This window comes from Vicugna pacos, chromosome 26 (assembly GCF_048564905.1).
Source record: "Vicugna pacos chromosome 26, VicPac4, whole genome shotgun sequence".
NCBI classification, from domain to species: Eukaryota; Metazoa; Chordata; class Mammalia; order Artiodactyla; family Camelidae; genus Vicugna; species Vicugna pacos.
The window spans coordinates 15,223,615-15,238,008 of NC_133012.1; the positions used below are offsets into that span (position 1 = coordinate 15,223,615).

Here is a 14,394-nt window from a genome sequence, read left to right on the forward strand (position 1 = left end):
AAAACTTTTCATGGAAGCATGAATTTCATGGGCAATTGCTGGAAAATTGGCTAATGGAAAGATCTGAATTTGGATTGGGCCCGCTGCCTGCACAACAATTTCCCTGTGGGCTAAGACAAAAGGTCATTAGATTTGGAATAGCATCCCCCAATTCAAAAGGGGAGCACTGGCAAGTTGCTAAGATTCCGAGATCAATAGGAAAGAAGAATCAGCTAAATTTGCAGGCACGGCAGCCATGGCAACAACCTTGGCAAACCTTCCACACAGATAGCAACAAGCCACTTCAAAATCACTGGGAGCTGAGCCAAGAGACGGAACAGACACCAGGACTTCGTAAATCCTAAGGATAAACTCCCCGCACATGAAAAACAAAGGACAATTTCCAAAGCATCTCCTTTGATTTCTTCTGATCTTTCTTAATTTAAGAACCCTGGCACTAAAGTCTGGAGATCAGGCCCATCTTTCAAAGGGAAGAACAAATTGCCCCAAAGTCCTTAACATCAGGTCCATTAGATCTGCGTGGAGAGACTCTAAACCCTGAAACTTGTTTTCAACAAGGGATAATATTCAAGAATATCAGGGAATTTTAAATACATGATCAAAGATAACATTGAATCTGGGAAACTTGAATATATGGAGAGAAATTATTTTAATTATTGAAGGATATGGAGGAGAAAGTGGCTGAGGTGTGATAATGGCTGAATACAGAGGACCAAAGATGTTCCTGGGTGGTATCTCCTTTCCCTGAGGGTGTAATGGAAAGGGGTTTATTGCAATTCTAGGGATGGAAAGAGCCTTCCAAAGGTTAAAGAGTAGGACCATCAATTGGGCACGCCAAAAGGGAACCTCTAGAACAATACTGTTGCAAATGTGGAACAGTAGGACTCTGCCAAATTATACAGCAGGGATGTTGAAGAAACTGGGCATAACCCCACATACCACTTACCCTTTTAACTCTGCTTTGACTAGTCCAAACCAGAGATAGACATTGAATCAACATTTTAGTAATCTGTGGTCACTGATGTAGCAAATGCATTCTTTTAGATCCCTGTTCATTTAAGTCACCAATATAGTTTGGCTTCATTTGGCCAGAATTATACCTTTATTTTCTTACTATAAGATAAATTCTTTAGCATTAGGTTATAATTTCATTTCATAAGGTAAAATTTAAACAGGTGTCCTTGATCTGATTCAAGTAGGAAATGTACTTATTTTATAGAGGGCACATTGAGTAGCAGTTGGAAATAATTGTATTTGGAGCTCTGCCTCCCCTTACTAGTTTGATGACTAGAGAAGATAGAATGATATAACAAAAACACTTAGTTCAAGGGCCCTTCACGAAACAATAACTTTTCTGGGAGTGTTGTTATTTGGAACAAACAAATTATGCACTGAATAGGACAAAAGTTTTGTCCTTGAAACTCACATCACTAAACAGGATGCAAAGAAAGTAAGTATTGACACATTGGGGTATTACATTGAAGTATCATCAGTGGATCACATGGCTTTCTGAAAGGCAGGTTTCTAAAAGATTACAGAGATGACTTCCTAACCTCTCAGCCCATATAACCAAGACATGACCCCCCAGTGGACTCTCCAGTGATCCCTTGACATGGGAGCATTAGCAAGTCCCTAAGGAAATGACAGAGTTGTCATGTCTGTCGAACGGTGTACCCATTTTTTCGTACAAACCAGTTGCCAGCCACTTACTAGTCCATAGCTAAAATAGAGCAACCTGAAGAAAGAACATCAAGTCATTTTGCCACCAGCATGAATTTGATTATATCTGATACCCAAGTGGTCTCAAGGGAAAATGGGCAAACGAGATCTCTATTGTTAAATGGAAGCAGTAGACCCGGGGTAAAGTAACGCCCTTTCCAGCCGCGTGCTGCGCTCCTGGAAGCCAGCCCTCGTTAAGGGCGCCCTTACTGATTCCCAACGTACACTGCTGCTTCTGAGAAACACTGTTCTTGACCACAGCACTCTTCACTCTGACACTTCCAAGACAATTACTTTCAAATGCCACAGGATGTGGTAGCCATCCAAATCCCAGTTCAGGGGCTAACAGTGTGATTGGAAGTCGAGTCGTCTTCAATTTAATGAGTTATCTTCTCTGTAATTGCTCCCTTCACAATGATTACTTCCTTCACAGTACCGCCTTGCATATAATCCTTGCCCCATGGCAAAGGAGATGGTCCCAAAGTATTAATTGTATCCAACCATACAGGGCAATGTCTGGGACCTGTGGAGAACACTCAACCAGGAAAGAGATCAAACTGTTCTATTTTAGCAAGTAGAAAAGCTAACTGATGCTAATAGAAGTTGATTTATATACATTCTAAGATTGTCTCTGTGTGATTAATATATCAACATAATTAATAAGAACAATAGAACACTTCCAGCAGCATAACAGTGTAAATTAAATGTTTCTATTTATTGGGTAGAATATTCAGTAAATGTTTGTTGTGACAAGTTCAAGGCAACGCGCCTGCACCATGTAACTGGAACATTCCATTACAGGTTGATGAGATTTTGGGCATAAGAATATGAAATAAGATGGCCATTTAGAGTCTCCTTAGATCTATTTGGCCCTGAGGTCATGCCGAGATTAATCTGACACTACCCAAATATTAAGTATCTTATGGCATTTGGAAATTTTGTTAAGCTGGAATAGAATTATATTAACATGCCTGGTCCCTGCAGGAAAGTCAGCTCTGCCAAGAGAAGGGGAAACTCGAATGATACTATAGCCAACCTCACAACACTCACAATAGGCTCTCAATAGGATTTCTAAAAGAATTAAGCCCTAAGGGACCCATTATGTGTAGCGCATTAACTTGCATTCTGTATATCTAAAATGGCACCAGATATGTTCCCTGGGGGAATTAAGAACTACTCACATTATTTTCTATAGGACTTAATTCTCTTGTAAAATCCAATTGAAAAAACTAACCAGTCAACATAAATCCACTCTAATGAGTCAGATAGCAACATTTATGCCTCAAGAGCTAAAAAGTTGGGCAGAGAAATCACAGGAACAATGAAACTTGCTCTACCATGATTAGAAAACAGTGGAAGGAAGTGTTTTAAAATGAATTATGTTACACACTTTCTAAGTCCACACTGGAAGGCAGACTGGTACTAAGTATAAACATTACCAGTTTAAAATTGTTCCTTGAGTTCCACGTTAGTATTTACACATTCACGACCATGTAAAAGAAAGATAACTGTTAAAGAAGGTAGCTGTCCAGGTGTGACCTGCAAAATTGTTCTGTTCAACCAGAAGTGAATGGTTCACCAGCTGAATTAAATTATGTAGCTACCCCACTCCCTTCAACTTCTTTTGTGCCTTCTCTGTGTGCGCTACTAAGACGTAGTAGGTTTGGTTAGTAGACTCAGCTTGGGAACTTTGGAATAGTGTTAGCTGTAGGTTCTATGCAAAATACATTTTTTCAAAAGAACTAGGGGAGTCATACTAGACCCCTTCTCTCTCAGTAGGAAGAGACAATTCTAAAAGTGGGTCAAGAAATTCGACCCATGAGAATGCAAGATACAGTGACTCATGAGTCTTCTGAAAGTTTATAAATCATTTGCTTCCATCATATATTGTATTTCCAATTATTACAGGTAGCTATCACCATAAAAATGTTAGCTTATATTCCTGTCATATCTCCAAAAAAGAAAGTTTGATTGAATAATGATATTCATTGTGAGCCATCTTTGATCAGTATACTGTCTCCTCCACAGTTGTAAGTTTAGACACCAGCCTTATTTTGCAAGACTTGAAATACTTGCATAATGCTTGCTTTAGGACACATACTTTGAATATAGGTGTCAAACATTGAACCAGAAGTTGTTTTTTACTTTTATTTAGAAATAAGAGTAAAAATGGGAATGATTTTATTCTGAAGATTATTAAAGTATCACTGCAGAATCATTTTTTACTATTTTATGTATATATAAACTATATATATATATATATATATAGTTTGACAGATTTGTCCTTTAACAAGCTCTGCAGGTGGTTTTGTATGTACATTAAAGTTTGAGAAACACTGTTCTAGACTAGTGGGTTCTTAAAAGTATGGTCTCCAGACCAACTGCACCAGTATTACCTCTGAATCTGTTAAAAATGTAAAATTTTAGGCCCCTCCCCAGACCTATACACAGAAACTCCAGGGCTGAAGCCCAGCAATCTGTGTTTTATCAAGCCTTCCAGGTTGGTAAGTGGCGGCAGCTGCTACCATGATGATTTCCACATCCCCGGTGATGTATGCTACGTCTAAGGGTGATGACACTGACAGCTGGTGCGTGGGAGTACATACAGCTGCAGAAGGGTCTTTAAGAACCTGAAGGATCTGTATCTGTGGGCTTTTGGTCACTAAACTCCAGCCATAAAGCTCTTTCTCACCTTAGGGATTCCAGACTCACTGTTTCCTCTTCCTTTAAGGTTCTCATTCTCCTCTTAGCCTGGCTGGCTCTTTCTCACCCTCTAGAGCCCATCAGAAATGTCACCTCTGTAGAGAAGCCTCTGACGTATTCTATCTAAATGTGTTCAATCTTTTTTTCTATGTCTGACCCTTGTTTTTCTCATAGAGCACATCGCAATTCACAGTTATGATGTTTGTCAGTTTCCCCTCCTAGACATTAAGCTGCAGGAAGCAGGGCCCACCTCTATCCGGATTACCACATTTTCCTTAGTGCCTAATGGTATCTTCTGCAGAGTAGGCTTAATGACTGTTTACTGAAAAATAGAAGATGTAAAGGAAAAGATATCAGACCCAAACAGATATATGGAGCCATAGTATTATTAATAGTGGTGCCAGAAAGACTAATTCTTTCTGTAAGCATAGCGGGTAAAAGAAATGGGCTTTGCCTTACTAAATCAAGAAAAGAAGTAAGCATAAATTGCTTATAATGTCCAATAATTTCCAACATTAGAAGTTCTCTAAACACCAAGTTTTCTCTAGGAACTTAGAATTTTGTCATTTTAGAACTATGTTATATAAGTAGAATAACTACACCTGAAAAGGAATGAAACCAAAACACTAAAATAAAAATATTTAATTCCCTTTTTGAATGTGTGTTGAATTCAGTACAAATCAATAAAGCATTTTTCTAGGCCAAAGAAACCAATGTTACATTTAGAAGGCAACTGACTGCAAAAAAATATATAATCTATGCTATACTTTATTTTCAAAAAGAAACTCAAGATCTTGTTCTATGTTGAATGTGTAGCAATAATGCTATCTTCCTGACAGCCCAAGACATCACAACAAAGTAATGGCACGATAAAGGAATTTTTGTTGGGGCTTTTTCTCTTTGTTTTATCTTCATATACCAGTAAAAAATAAACTCTTTAATAAATAAATATATATAATAAATATTTGCAAATTGAAAATGTATAAATAGGTCCATCCTTTTTAAAAAGTTCCGTCTTGGTGCGGCACGTTTCATAGTTCATGTTTCACCCAAGTTTTTCACATGTAATGCCATAACCTGCAAAATCTTAGAAGGTCCTCAGAATTTATGTAGCAATAATCTTGGCCAACTATGTCAGTCCATCTCTTCAACATGAAGTATCTACTTGTAACGTAACTTTGAAAGTAAACATAATCCAGAGAAGCGAGGCACCAGCAGCAAACTAGGTGGGGTTCCCATTATCCAGAGTTTAACAGATTTCCAGCTTCAGTCTACTGGTAAGGACTGAGCCAGTGTACCTATGGGAACTTAATCCACTTACAAATAAAGATCATGATCTACTTCAAGTCAGAATATTTTTTGTTTGTTCTCAATTTTGTTTCCAAATCCAGTCTCCCAGTGGAGTATAGGCTCCATAACGTTCTGAATGTCTTCCTGGGTTATTATTTTATAATGGGAACTGTAATAAGAAAGAATAGTCATGTTTTGGTTCTTCAGTAAAGACATTATCACTTTTCAACTGTACATCAGTAGGTCCTTGTACAATTCAGGAACTCTTTCTGGATCCACTGGTCTAGGCAGGAAATGTGTAAATTTCTGATGTCTTTTGGACCTGGCACCATCTCTTGGAGTTCCATCTTTGTTAAGTGCCACAAAATACCTGCGGCCAGTGTCTCCATGTTTATATATGTTGGATGAATACGTATTATACCAGTTCTCTTCAAACTGCTCCCTGAAGATGCACTCAGAAGTCAGTTTCTCCTAAACAAGAGAAGATAACTACCATTAAAAATATATATCTTTAAAAGAATTTCCTTAGAAAAGTCTCAACTCTATATTTTTATTTCTTTGTCCATATCCTTGTCAAAGAAGGGAAAAGTTTAAAGTGCTTTTTTTGCTTCGTTCTGTTTTAGTTCTCATGTTATCTGGAATTCTTTCTCTCAGGTGACTCCATCCAGCAGCAAAGTTCAAAGAACTTCAAATGTCAATTCTCAATTTTATTTTCAAATACTTAGTAAGCATTCTAAACTTGCCTGTGCTGCACATTATCTCCCTTTCATCACCATCGCCACCAAATACACCTGTGGTTTATCTTGTTCCATCACTAGATGCCAAAGTTCTACACGGCAAATCTCTACTATCTTCTTGAAACATTTCAAGACCTTGCTCACATTCAAATTCCTAATTCGAGATCATCACTCCAAATCATGTATCTTCCCTTTATGAATTTACTGTTTGATGATACAATCCCCATGATTAACTGTTATCTCGATGTTACTATTAGGTGAACGTAGTAAAAGCCCAGTGATTTCTTGTCTTTTCAAGGTGGACTGTATATTATCCCCAGGGATAGACTACTGTTGCTTTTTTAATCCAGCACATACATGAAGAAGGAAGATTTACCTGCATGTTTTGCTCTTTCAGTTGCAAATCTGCTCTTATGAGATTAACACAATGCACTGTATCTCTTTCTTCTGAGCTGACAGAAAGCTGGGAGAGGGCAAGTTTTGCCCTTACAAAGGACGATATTAAGTGGAGTACCATTTACAGAAATACAAGAACCAATTTTCCTCGGGGTATATTGAGATTCTCATTGTATATTGTGGTCTCAACTGAGATTTTAAGAAAAAAGAAGGTACCAGATAGTGTCAGCTGCTATATCACAAAAGGTAAATTCTCTTTGGAAACAGCTACAGAGACTTCAACTTTAAGAAGGGATTTCATATGAGAGGATTGGGGGAGAGTGGCACACATCAACAGTTTAACAACTTTCTTAAAATTATGTAGGCGACTGTCAACAAATAAAAGAAGGTTACTAGTGAAAGACAAGGATCTACATCGTACTGCAGGTCGAGTTTTACATTATCCTGTTACTCTAATTCTTGTGCTGTTGTTGCTGTTTTGTTGTTTAAAAAAAAAAAAGAAAGAAAGAAAGAAAAGAAAAAAAAATTTAAGCTGATGAAAATTAACCTGAAAAGTTTACTTTAAGTTCCATATTTAAAACATTTAAAGTAGATGTACGGATGTGTGCACTTATCCCCAGCGATGAGACTAACATTTCCTAATGCAACTCTGAGTAAGCGCATGGCTACTGTAATAGTCAAGACTACACATATGGTCCAGTTAGGGTGGCTGCCGTTTCCTGTTGTTGTTTACAGTATCCTAAGATTTCATTCACTCATTTTCTATGTGCAAAGGTCAGCAAGTCAGTGATGTACACTAAGCTATGAAGGTAATAATGGGCAGAGAAAATTTACATTAAATGAATGTAAAAGTGAAAAGAATCTAACATGGCAGGAAGAAAATGCTCCCGTTTTTCTGTCTCTGGTCCCAGGATAACGGGCAGAAAGAATTAGTGTGCTGAAAGCAATAACGGTTTGGGGTTTAAAAAATGAAATTGAGTTACTATACTCTCACCCATACACATGGAAATTTATCAGGATACAGATTTTTAATTTCTACATAAGTATACTTATATATGTCCTCTGACATGCATCACTAGTAAATTCTTTACTTAAAAAGAAGACAGTCATTATTTTATGAATTACAAAATTTAAAAAATAATACGTACTGATCCATAGAGTTCTCCTTTGTCATTCATTCCAAGGTAAAGACCACTGTCCACACCTCTAATACTGACCAGTCCCACTGCCACACTGATGAATTCCAGGATACCTGAATTTATAAATAAAACAATGATTTGTATTTATTAAAGGACATACGACTAGTGAAAATCTTTCAAATAGTAGTAGATCAACATTGCAAAATAAAATGATGTATGTGGAAGCCCCTTGTAAACTGAACAGTGCTATAGAAATATCTTATTATGATGAGCCTCCCATTTTGTAGACTGAAAAAAAAAACTAAAAAGAAAAAAATTGTTCATCATGATACAATGTTAAGGGTATAAAACCTTAAACCGGACTGGGTTTGAATCTAGTTCAGTAACTTACTGGTTAGTCTGACAAGTTATGTCATTTGTCTTCTTTTAATTTAAATTTCTTCACATGCAAAATGGGTAAAAGTCTTCTTTACAGGACTGTGGTAAGGACTGACACATTTAGGCATTCAACAAATGGAAGCTATTATTATCATAAATCAGTATATAATAGAGGTACTCTTAGGTCTCCTTGATTTCATTAATTATCACCATATTCTACTCATTGTTTTGCTTTATATTTGCTTACTATGAATCAAGAAAAATTTTTTCTAGCAACAGCCAGTATACCTTATATGGGTGTATTAGCACTGTGTAGTTTATAAAGGGCTTCTACTTTTACTTTCTATCCAGTCCTCAAAAGCAATCTCCTAAGATAAGTGTGGAAGATATTATTATTCCATTTTACGTACAAAGAAACTGAGGCTCAACCAGTCTTGACTAGCTTAAAGACATGATGCTTGTAATTAATAGAACAGATACTTGAACTCACATCAACTGAGCCCTAATCCAATGTTTGTGCTTCAGACAGTGTTTCTTGAGGACAAGACAGTAGTTTCAAAACTTTATAGATTATATAATGTGCTGTTTCCTATCACTGGATTCTTAAAAATAAATGTTGTTCAAAGAAGTAAAAGGGCTTTATAATTCATGAAATGTGATAGCCAAATATGAAGAATTTAGCATGCAAGTAGATTTCACTTTCAATAACCTTCCAGAATCATTTCCATTTATCTATAGGAAAATTAGTATTAAAAATTCTCCACTTAGTACTCAATACACGATAGTAAAACAAAATAAAACAAAAAAACTTAATGCGTCCCTCTGCATCATTCTTTTTCTCTGCGCACACTAACCTTTGGACTAAAATCTTTGTTTTGTTCTTCTCTTTAGACTCTTTGCTGAAAAAGTATATAAACATTCTTTCTATGCTTGGAACTGCCTTTCTCAATAGCTTTCTACCTTCACCCCATCACCCCTTCACCCCCTCTTAAGCTCTACAAACAGCATAAATGTGTACCATTTAGACTGACTCTTGCTCTTAAGTCATTTCTTGATTTATCGTACAAGTTCCTGTTTGGACATGTGACTTCCCAAAGCCAAAGGAAAGTATGGAATCTGGCTACTTGCTTATATGGAGGGCTTTATTCTGTCCAGATCCTGGTTCACTCTTTGGCAGAAACACGGATGCTTAAGCTCTACACGTAGATTCTTAAGAGCTCAAATGAGCTCTTTCAGACTATTAGGAGATCATGTAGAACATTAGAGCTAACAAGGATCTTACAGCAACAAGGTAGTGCTAAATAGTCTGTAAGTGGCTTGAAAGAGTCAGTGTCCCTAACGGAGAGCCTAAATCAGGGAGAAGATAAGATATAGCAAGAAGACACAGACCCCATGGGATAGCCATTATAATGACTAATATAGAGGTGGGAATTAAAGGAAAATTAGACTTACTGCCAAGCTCTTTATTGAGTGATTCCTGTTAGAAACAAAAATATAGACCCAAACATGATTGGTAGGAGAAGCTACATTAATGGAATTTCATCCAGGATACACTTACAAATGTATAATTACTTGAAGTTGTATTGAATGGTACATTCAAGTTGAAAAGTGTACTGTGGCTTATTTGTAACTTAATTCTCTCTAAGTCTCTGATTTACATTAAGATGCTCTTGCCTTTCAAAGAACAGGAACTGATTAACTGATTAGAATGTATAATAGAACCAGTTATCTAGTACAATGGAATATAAGTTTCATTTCCATATAAACCAATTATGAAACAAATCTTATGAAGTATCCATTTTTCTTGCAAAACGAAATGGTAAACCACCTGTACATTAATACTCATCTTAATGCTGTTATCTTGTCAAACATATATAATTGTGGAAAGAGAAGGAAATTACATATATTCTTGGAATAATTATTTTAAGAAGTTACAACTTTACTGACTTCCAAAACTTCACGTACATATAACTGGATCTAAATAATTTTGCAATGGCTCATGGGGGCTGATGGGAAAAAAGATGATGTGTTTTTCATGTTCCTCTTAAAGATTTTAGCCACACTTTTAAATTCTGATCCTTTTTCTCCTCAAGGAAATAGTATACCACACAGTAATTTGTAATCATTTGATTCTTAAATGAGATTTGACAAGTCTTTCTTATTTATAATATGAGGTGGCAACTAAGCTAATTCCTTAACAAAGAGTAGACATGAAAAACTTTCCTTAAGAGGTAATCACAGATTTTAGATAGATTTTCTAATGCCCAGTGTCCCATAAAAAGACTTGGAGGTACTTTGTCTTTCTGGTATCATTTTCAAAGCCAGCCCTTTTTAAAATCATAATAAACAGGTGAGTCAACCCACAATGCAACCACATCAGACAAATCTATGGAGAATAGGGGAGAATAAAGGGAAAGCCTTTAAAGGAATATGTTTGATCTCAGGCTAAACTTTTTTTTAAGGTAATGATTCCATGTTTACGTATTAGGTAAAATCTTCCTACTGTACTACTATGGAGAAAAAGTATTAGAAATACAGAGCTAACTCAGGAAATTATTTAAACCTCACTGGGACCTCTTTGTTTATATTCAGTTAAAACACAGTATTCTGAATTTTTTATTTAAGCATGGCCAAATTAGTACAAATTATCAGAAGTGTTGTTTACTTTAACATCTCAACTAGCACATCTTAGGCTTTTTCAAAATTCTTTGATGACACAGAAATGAAATTTTTAAAGATAAAAATCATTTCATAATTAATCATTGAAGCACAAGGGAAAGAAGGGAAATATAGAGAGAAGCATATAATACAATACATGCTGAACATACACTTCCTTCTCACCTATATTCCCTTGGGGTAAATTGTGATGTTTCAGCTATCAAAGGCCACTAGGATGCACTGTAATGCATCATAGAGGTTGTTACTCCTTTAGGCTACCAGACTACCCTGGGTCATCTTTCCTTTGTGTAACAGTAAATGTTTTGTTCCGATTATGTACCCTCACACCATAGAGTGACTCAAACCAGCACAATATCGGTCCAAGTCATATTTTTGCAATTACTAAATAAGTATACAAAATTTTAGCCAAAAAATTCTACTAAGATGGTAATTCTAATATGCAACATTTATTTACTAAGGAATGGAATAAAATACCGGTTACCAAGTCTATAGATACTTAACTAATCTCTTCCCAGAGAATCAATCTTACAAAGACACACAAAGTGGAAGAAGCAGCTCTTGACGTTGGGGAGATCACAGCTGAATTACAAGTGTTTTAAAAGCAGAATTTCCGAGGTTACACTATGTATCACAGAGTGGGTGTGGGGGGGAGTTTGAATATTACCTAAGCTTAATTTCTACCTTCTCTGCTTATAGACATTAGCACATTTGCATTCATCTCTAAATCTTTCTGATAGCTAGAGGGGTTTTCTACAATGAAGGGAGTGTAGTAATTCTTAAAGGCAAGAGAATTGAGCCACCTGGTGTCAGCACAGTTGTTTAGAATCTGAATCTCAGCCTCCTCAATTTAGAAACCACTTTCCGAAAGTGACCCCAAGGTTGGCCACTAGGGTCATGACACTCTGGACTCATAGTCAATGGGAATTTGGAAGAGATCAGTGGGAGCTGCAAACATATGGGTTTTAAAAAGTTAATTTTCTAAGCCTTTAAGTGCTACCAAATGACCACCACATGCTCATTTCTACATCTAGAGTTACAAATGCCCCTCAAACCGAGATTTACACTGGTCTAAAGTTTTAATGAGTACTACAAGTCAGAAAAAGAAAGCCAAGTAAGAACAAGGGATGAGGACAAGAGAGAGCCCTTCAGAGATGAGGTTCTCAAAGAATTCCAGTGCTAAGTAAGGAAAAGGAAAACTGACACCATGTCGAGCCCTTTCATATTGCTGCTGACAGGTAAACGGTATCATCAAAAAAAAAAAAAGAGAGAGAGAGAGACAATGATTCCTTCTAATGATGCCCCAAGTTTGACTCCTTTGAGAACGCTGGCCAGTAAACTCTAATACGATGAAAACTCCCACAGTGTGGGAAAGATTTTGGGCCTTTAGAACCGAAGAGCATCTCAAACGGACACCTTAACCCCATCATTGTACAAACAAGAAAACTAAGGCTCAGACCGGTGAGGGCACTTGCTAGTCACACAGCTAGTTAGGAAGGAATTAACAGTAGAGATCTTACGGGTTTCCCAATCTAGTTTCTTAACAATCTGCCTTAATAATCATTTTTTTTTCCCTTTTAACCCTTTGTGCTTGCAGAAACTGCTGGAGGTATTCTGAAACACGTCCTTTGTGTTCCCACCCGTATCTTCTTTCCCTTCGCCACTTCCTCTTACCTACGGTCAATACCAAGATCTTTGCTTTCGGATTTCACAATTTCTAAAGAGGATCTTGGAATGAAGGACTGGGCATGCTCAGTAGCTGGACAGGCCTTTTTTTTTTTTTTTTTCTCCCCTCACCCAAACTTTAAGAGCGCTGAAAACTGCAGGCAGGTGAGCCTGACTGTAGCAATGGTGTCCGCGGAAAGTTAATGTTACCTTTTCAGGTGAACATTTACCGTTCTCCAGGCAGATTCGTAAATGCTCACATCCTCTGAGCAGCAGCCACGAACGGGTTATCAACTGCATAGCTGTAGGGCGTGTTTAAAAAGAGGCGGGAGGCTTCCTGCTGTTAATTTTTGTTAAGTGGACGGTACTGGGGGAAATGTGAGAGGAAGTAGAAGAGAATAATAGGGATTTTCAAAATAAAAACAAACAGAAACATACTGCCTGCGAGATAAGAAGTGCTGGAGAGATGTGACTCCGAGTCCAGGCCTCGGTGTCCCAGGCAGCAGGAAGGGCAGGAGAGCCAGGTGTGCGCGGAGCCCCCACGTTTCCCCCTCCCCCGCCCCCAGAGTTGGGAGCAGCAGGCCTGCTAGCGACCGAGGGGGCCAGCTAGCAGGAAAAGTCCTCCGGTCCCCGAGCTGGCCGTCCTGCAGCCCCAGCCCGCACCTCGCACTGGAAGGGTCCCGGAGGCTCCCGGCGCCGTGCAGCCCTGACTCCCTCCGCCGGCGAGGAGGGAGGTGCGAGGGGAGAGAAGCCGGAGCTGGGGGGTGCCAGTACGTACCGAAGAGGCTGTGGTCCTGCCTGGTGCCCTGCACGCTGCCGTCGGGCAGGATCTGCAGGTGGAAGCCGGTGCGGCAGTAGAGCTGCCGGCGGCGCAGGATGCCGTGCAGGTGCGCCAGCTCCGCAGCCCCGGGCCCGCCGCGGGCGCCCCGCTCCGCCGCGCCCCGGCGCTCGCCCAGCAGAGGCGGCCGCTCCCCGGCAGGAGGCAGCAGGAAGTGGGAGCCCACCTGCTGGCCCAAGCTCTCCAGGCCGCCCAGGAAGCCCCCGACTTCGGCTAAGGGAGCCATGGAGAGGCCAGGGGGAGAGGCGGAGGTTCCGGAAAACAAAAGATCACCAATAAAAAATGTAACAGGGATGGAGAGGTAAATGGAGAAAAAGTATAGCCAAACAAGCGCAAAAAAGTTAAGGCCCGGTTACTCCTGCGAGGTCGCTGAATGGACTTTGCACTGAGAGCGGGGAAGCTTTCACTGTCTTAGCGCGATCTTCTCTCCTTGGGTAGGTGGGAGCCGGCTGCTGGCTTTGCAGAAACATCTATTGCTGCCGCTGCCAATACTAGGGCTGGGCCTGGGGCTGGGGCTGGGGGCTGGGGGCCGGGGCTCCAACTCCTCAAAATGATCAGATCAGAGTCCTGTGTACATACACACCGAGTATATATGCGGGTCCTCTTGACATATGCTAATCAAGTCCTTTCATGCGCGCTGGGGAGGTTCCGTTTGAAATCTTAAACCGGCCTCCTCTCAACACGTTTTTGCTCTTCGGAAGTGACCAAAAGGGGCCCTTGACGGCTCTCTATCCGTGCAGTCGCAAAAAACATTCCCACACTTGGCCACGGCCAGCCAGCAACTTCGGGGAGGTGTAGTCAAGGCCTCTCTTTGGGTTGTCTTTGGAACAACCGTGATGCTGTTCGGCTGCGG

At 39.2% G+C, this 14,394-nt stretch overlaps 1 protein-coding gene across 1 annotated transcript; it reads right to left on the reverse strand.

The window, feature by feature from the left end:
* Window positions 1-5,053: 5,053 nt before the first annotated feature.
* FGF20 (fibroblast growth factor 20) lies at window positions 5,054-14,107 on the reverse strand. The gene is made up of 3 exons (XM_006198032.3): window positions 13,482-14,107; window positions 7,994-8,097; window positions 5,054-6,183 (listed from the first exon to the last, which is right to left on the reverse strand). Exons 1-3 carry the CDS (start codon window positions 13,765-13,767, stop codon window positions 5,938-5,940), a joined length of 636 nt encoding a protein of 211 aa, XP_006198094.1. The 5' UTR covers window positions 13,768-14,107; the 3' UTR covers window positions 5,054-5,937.
* Between the last annotated feature and the right edge of the window lie 287 nt (window positions 14,108-14,394).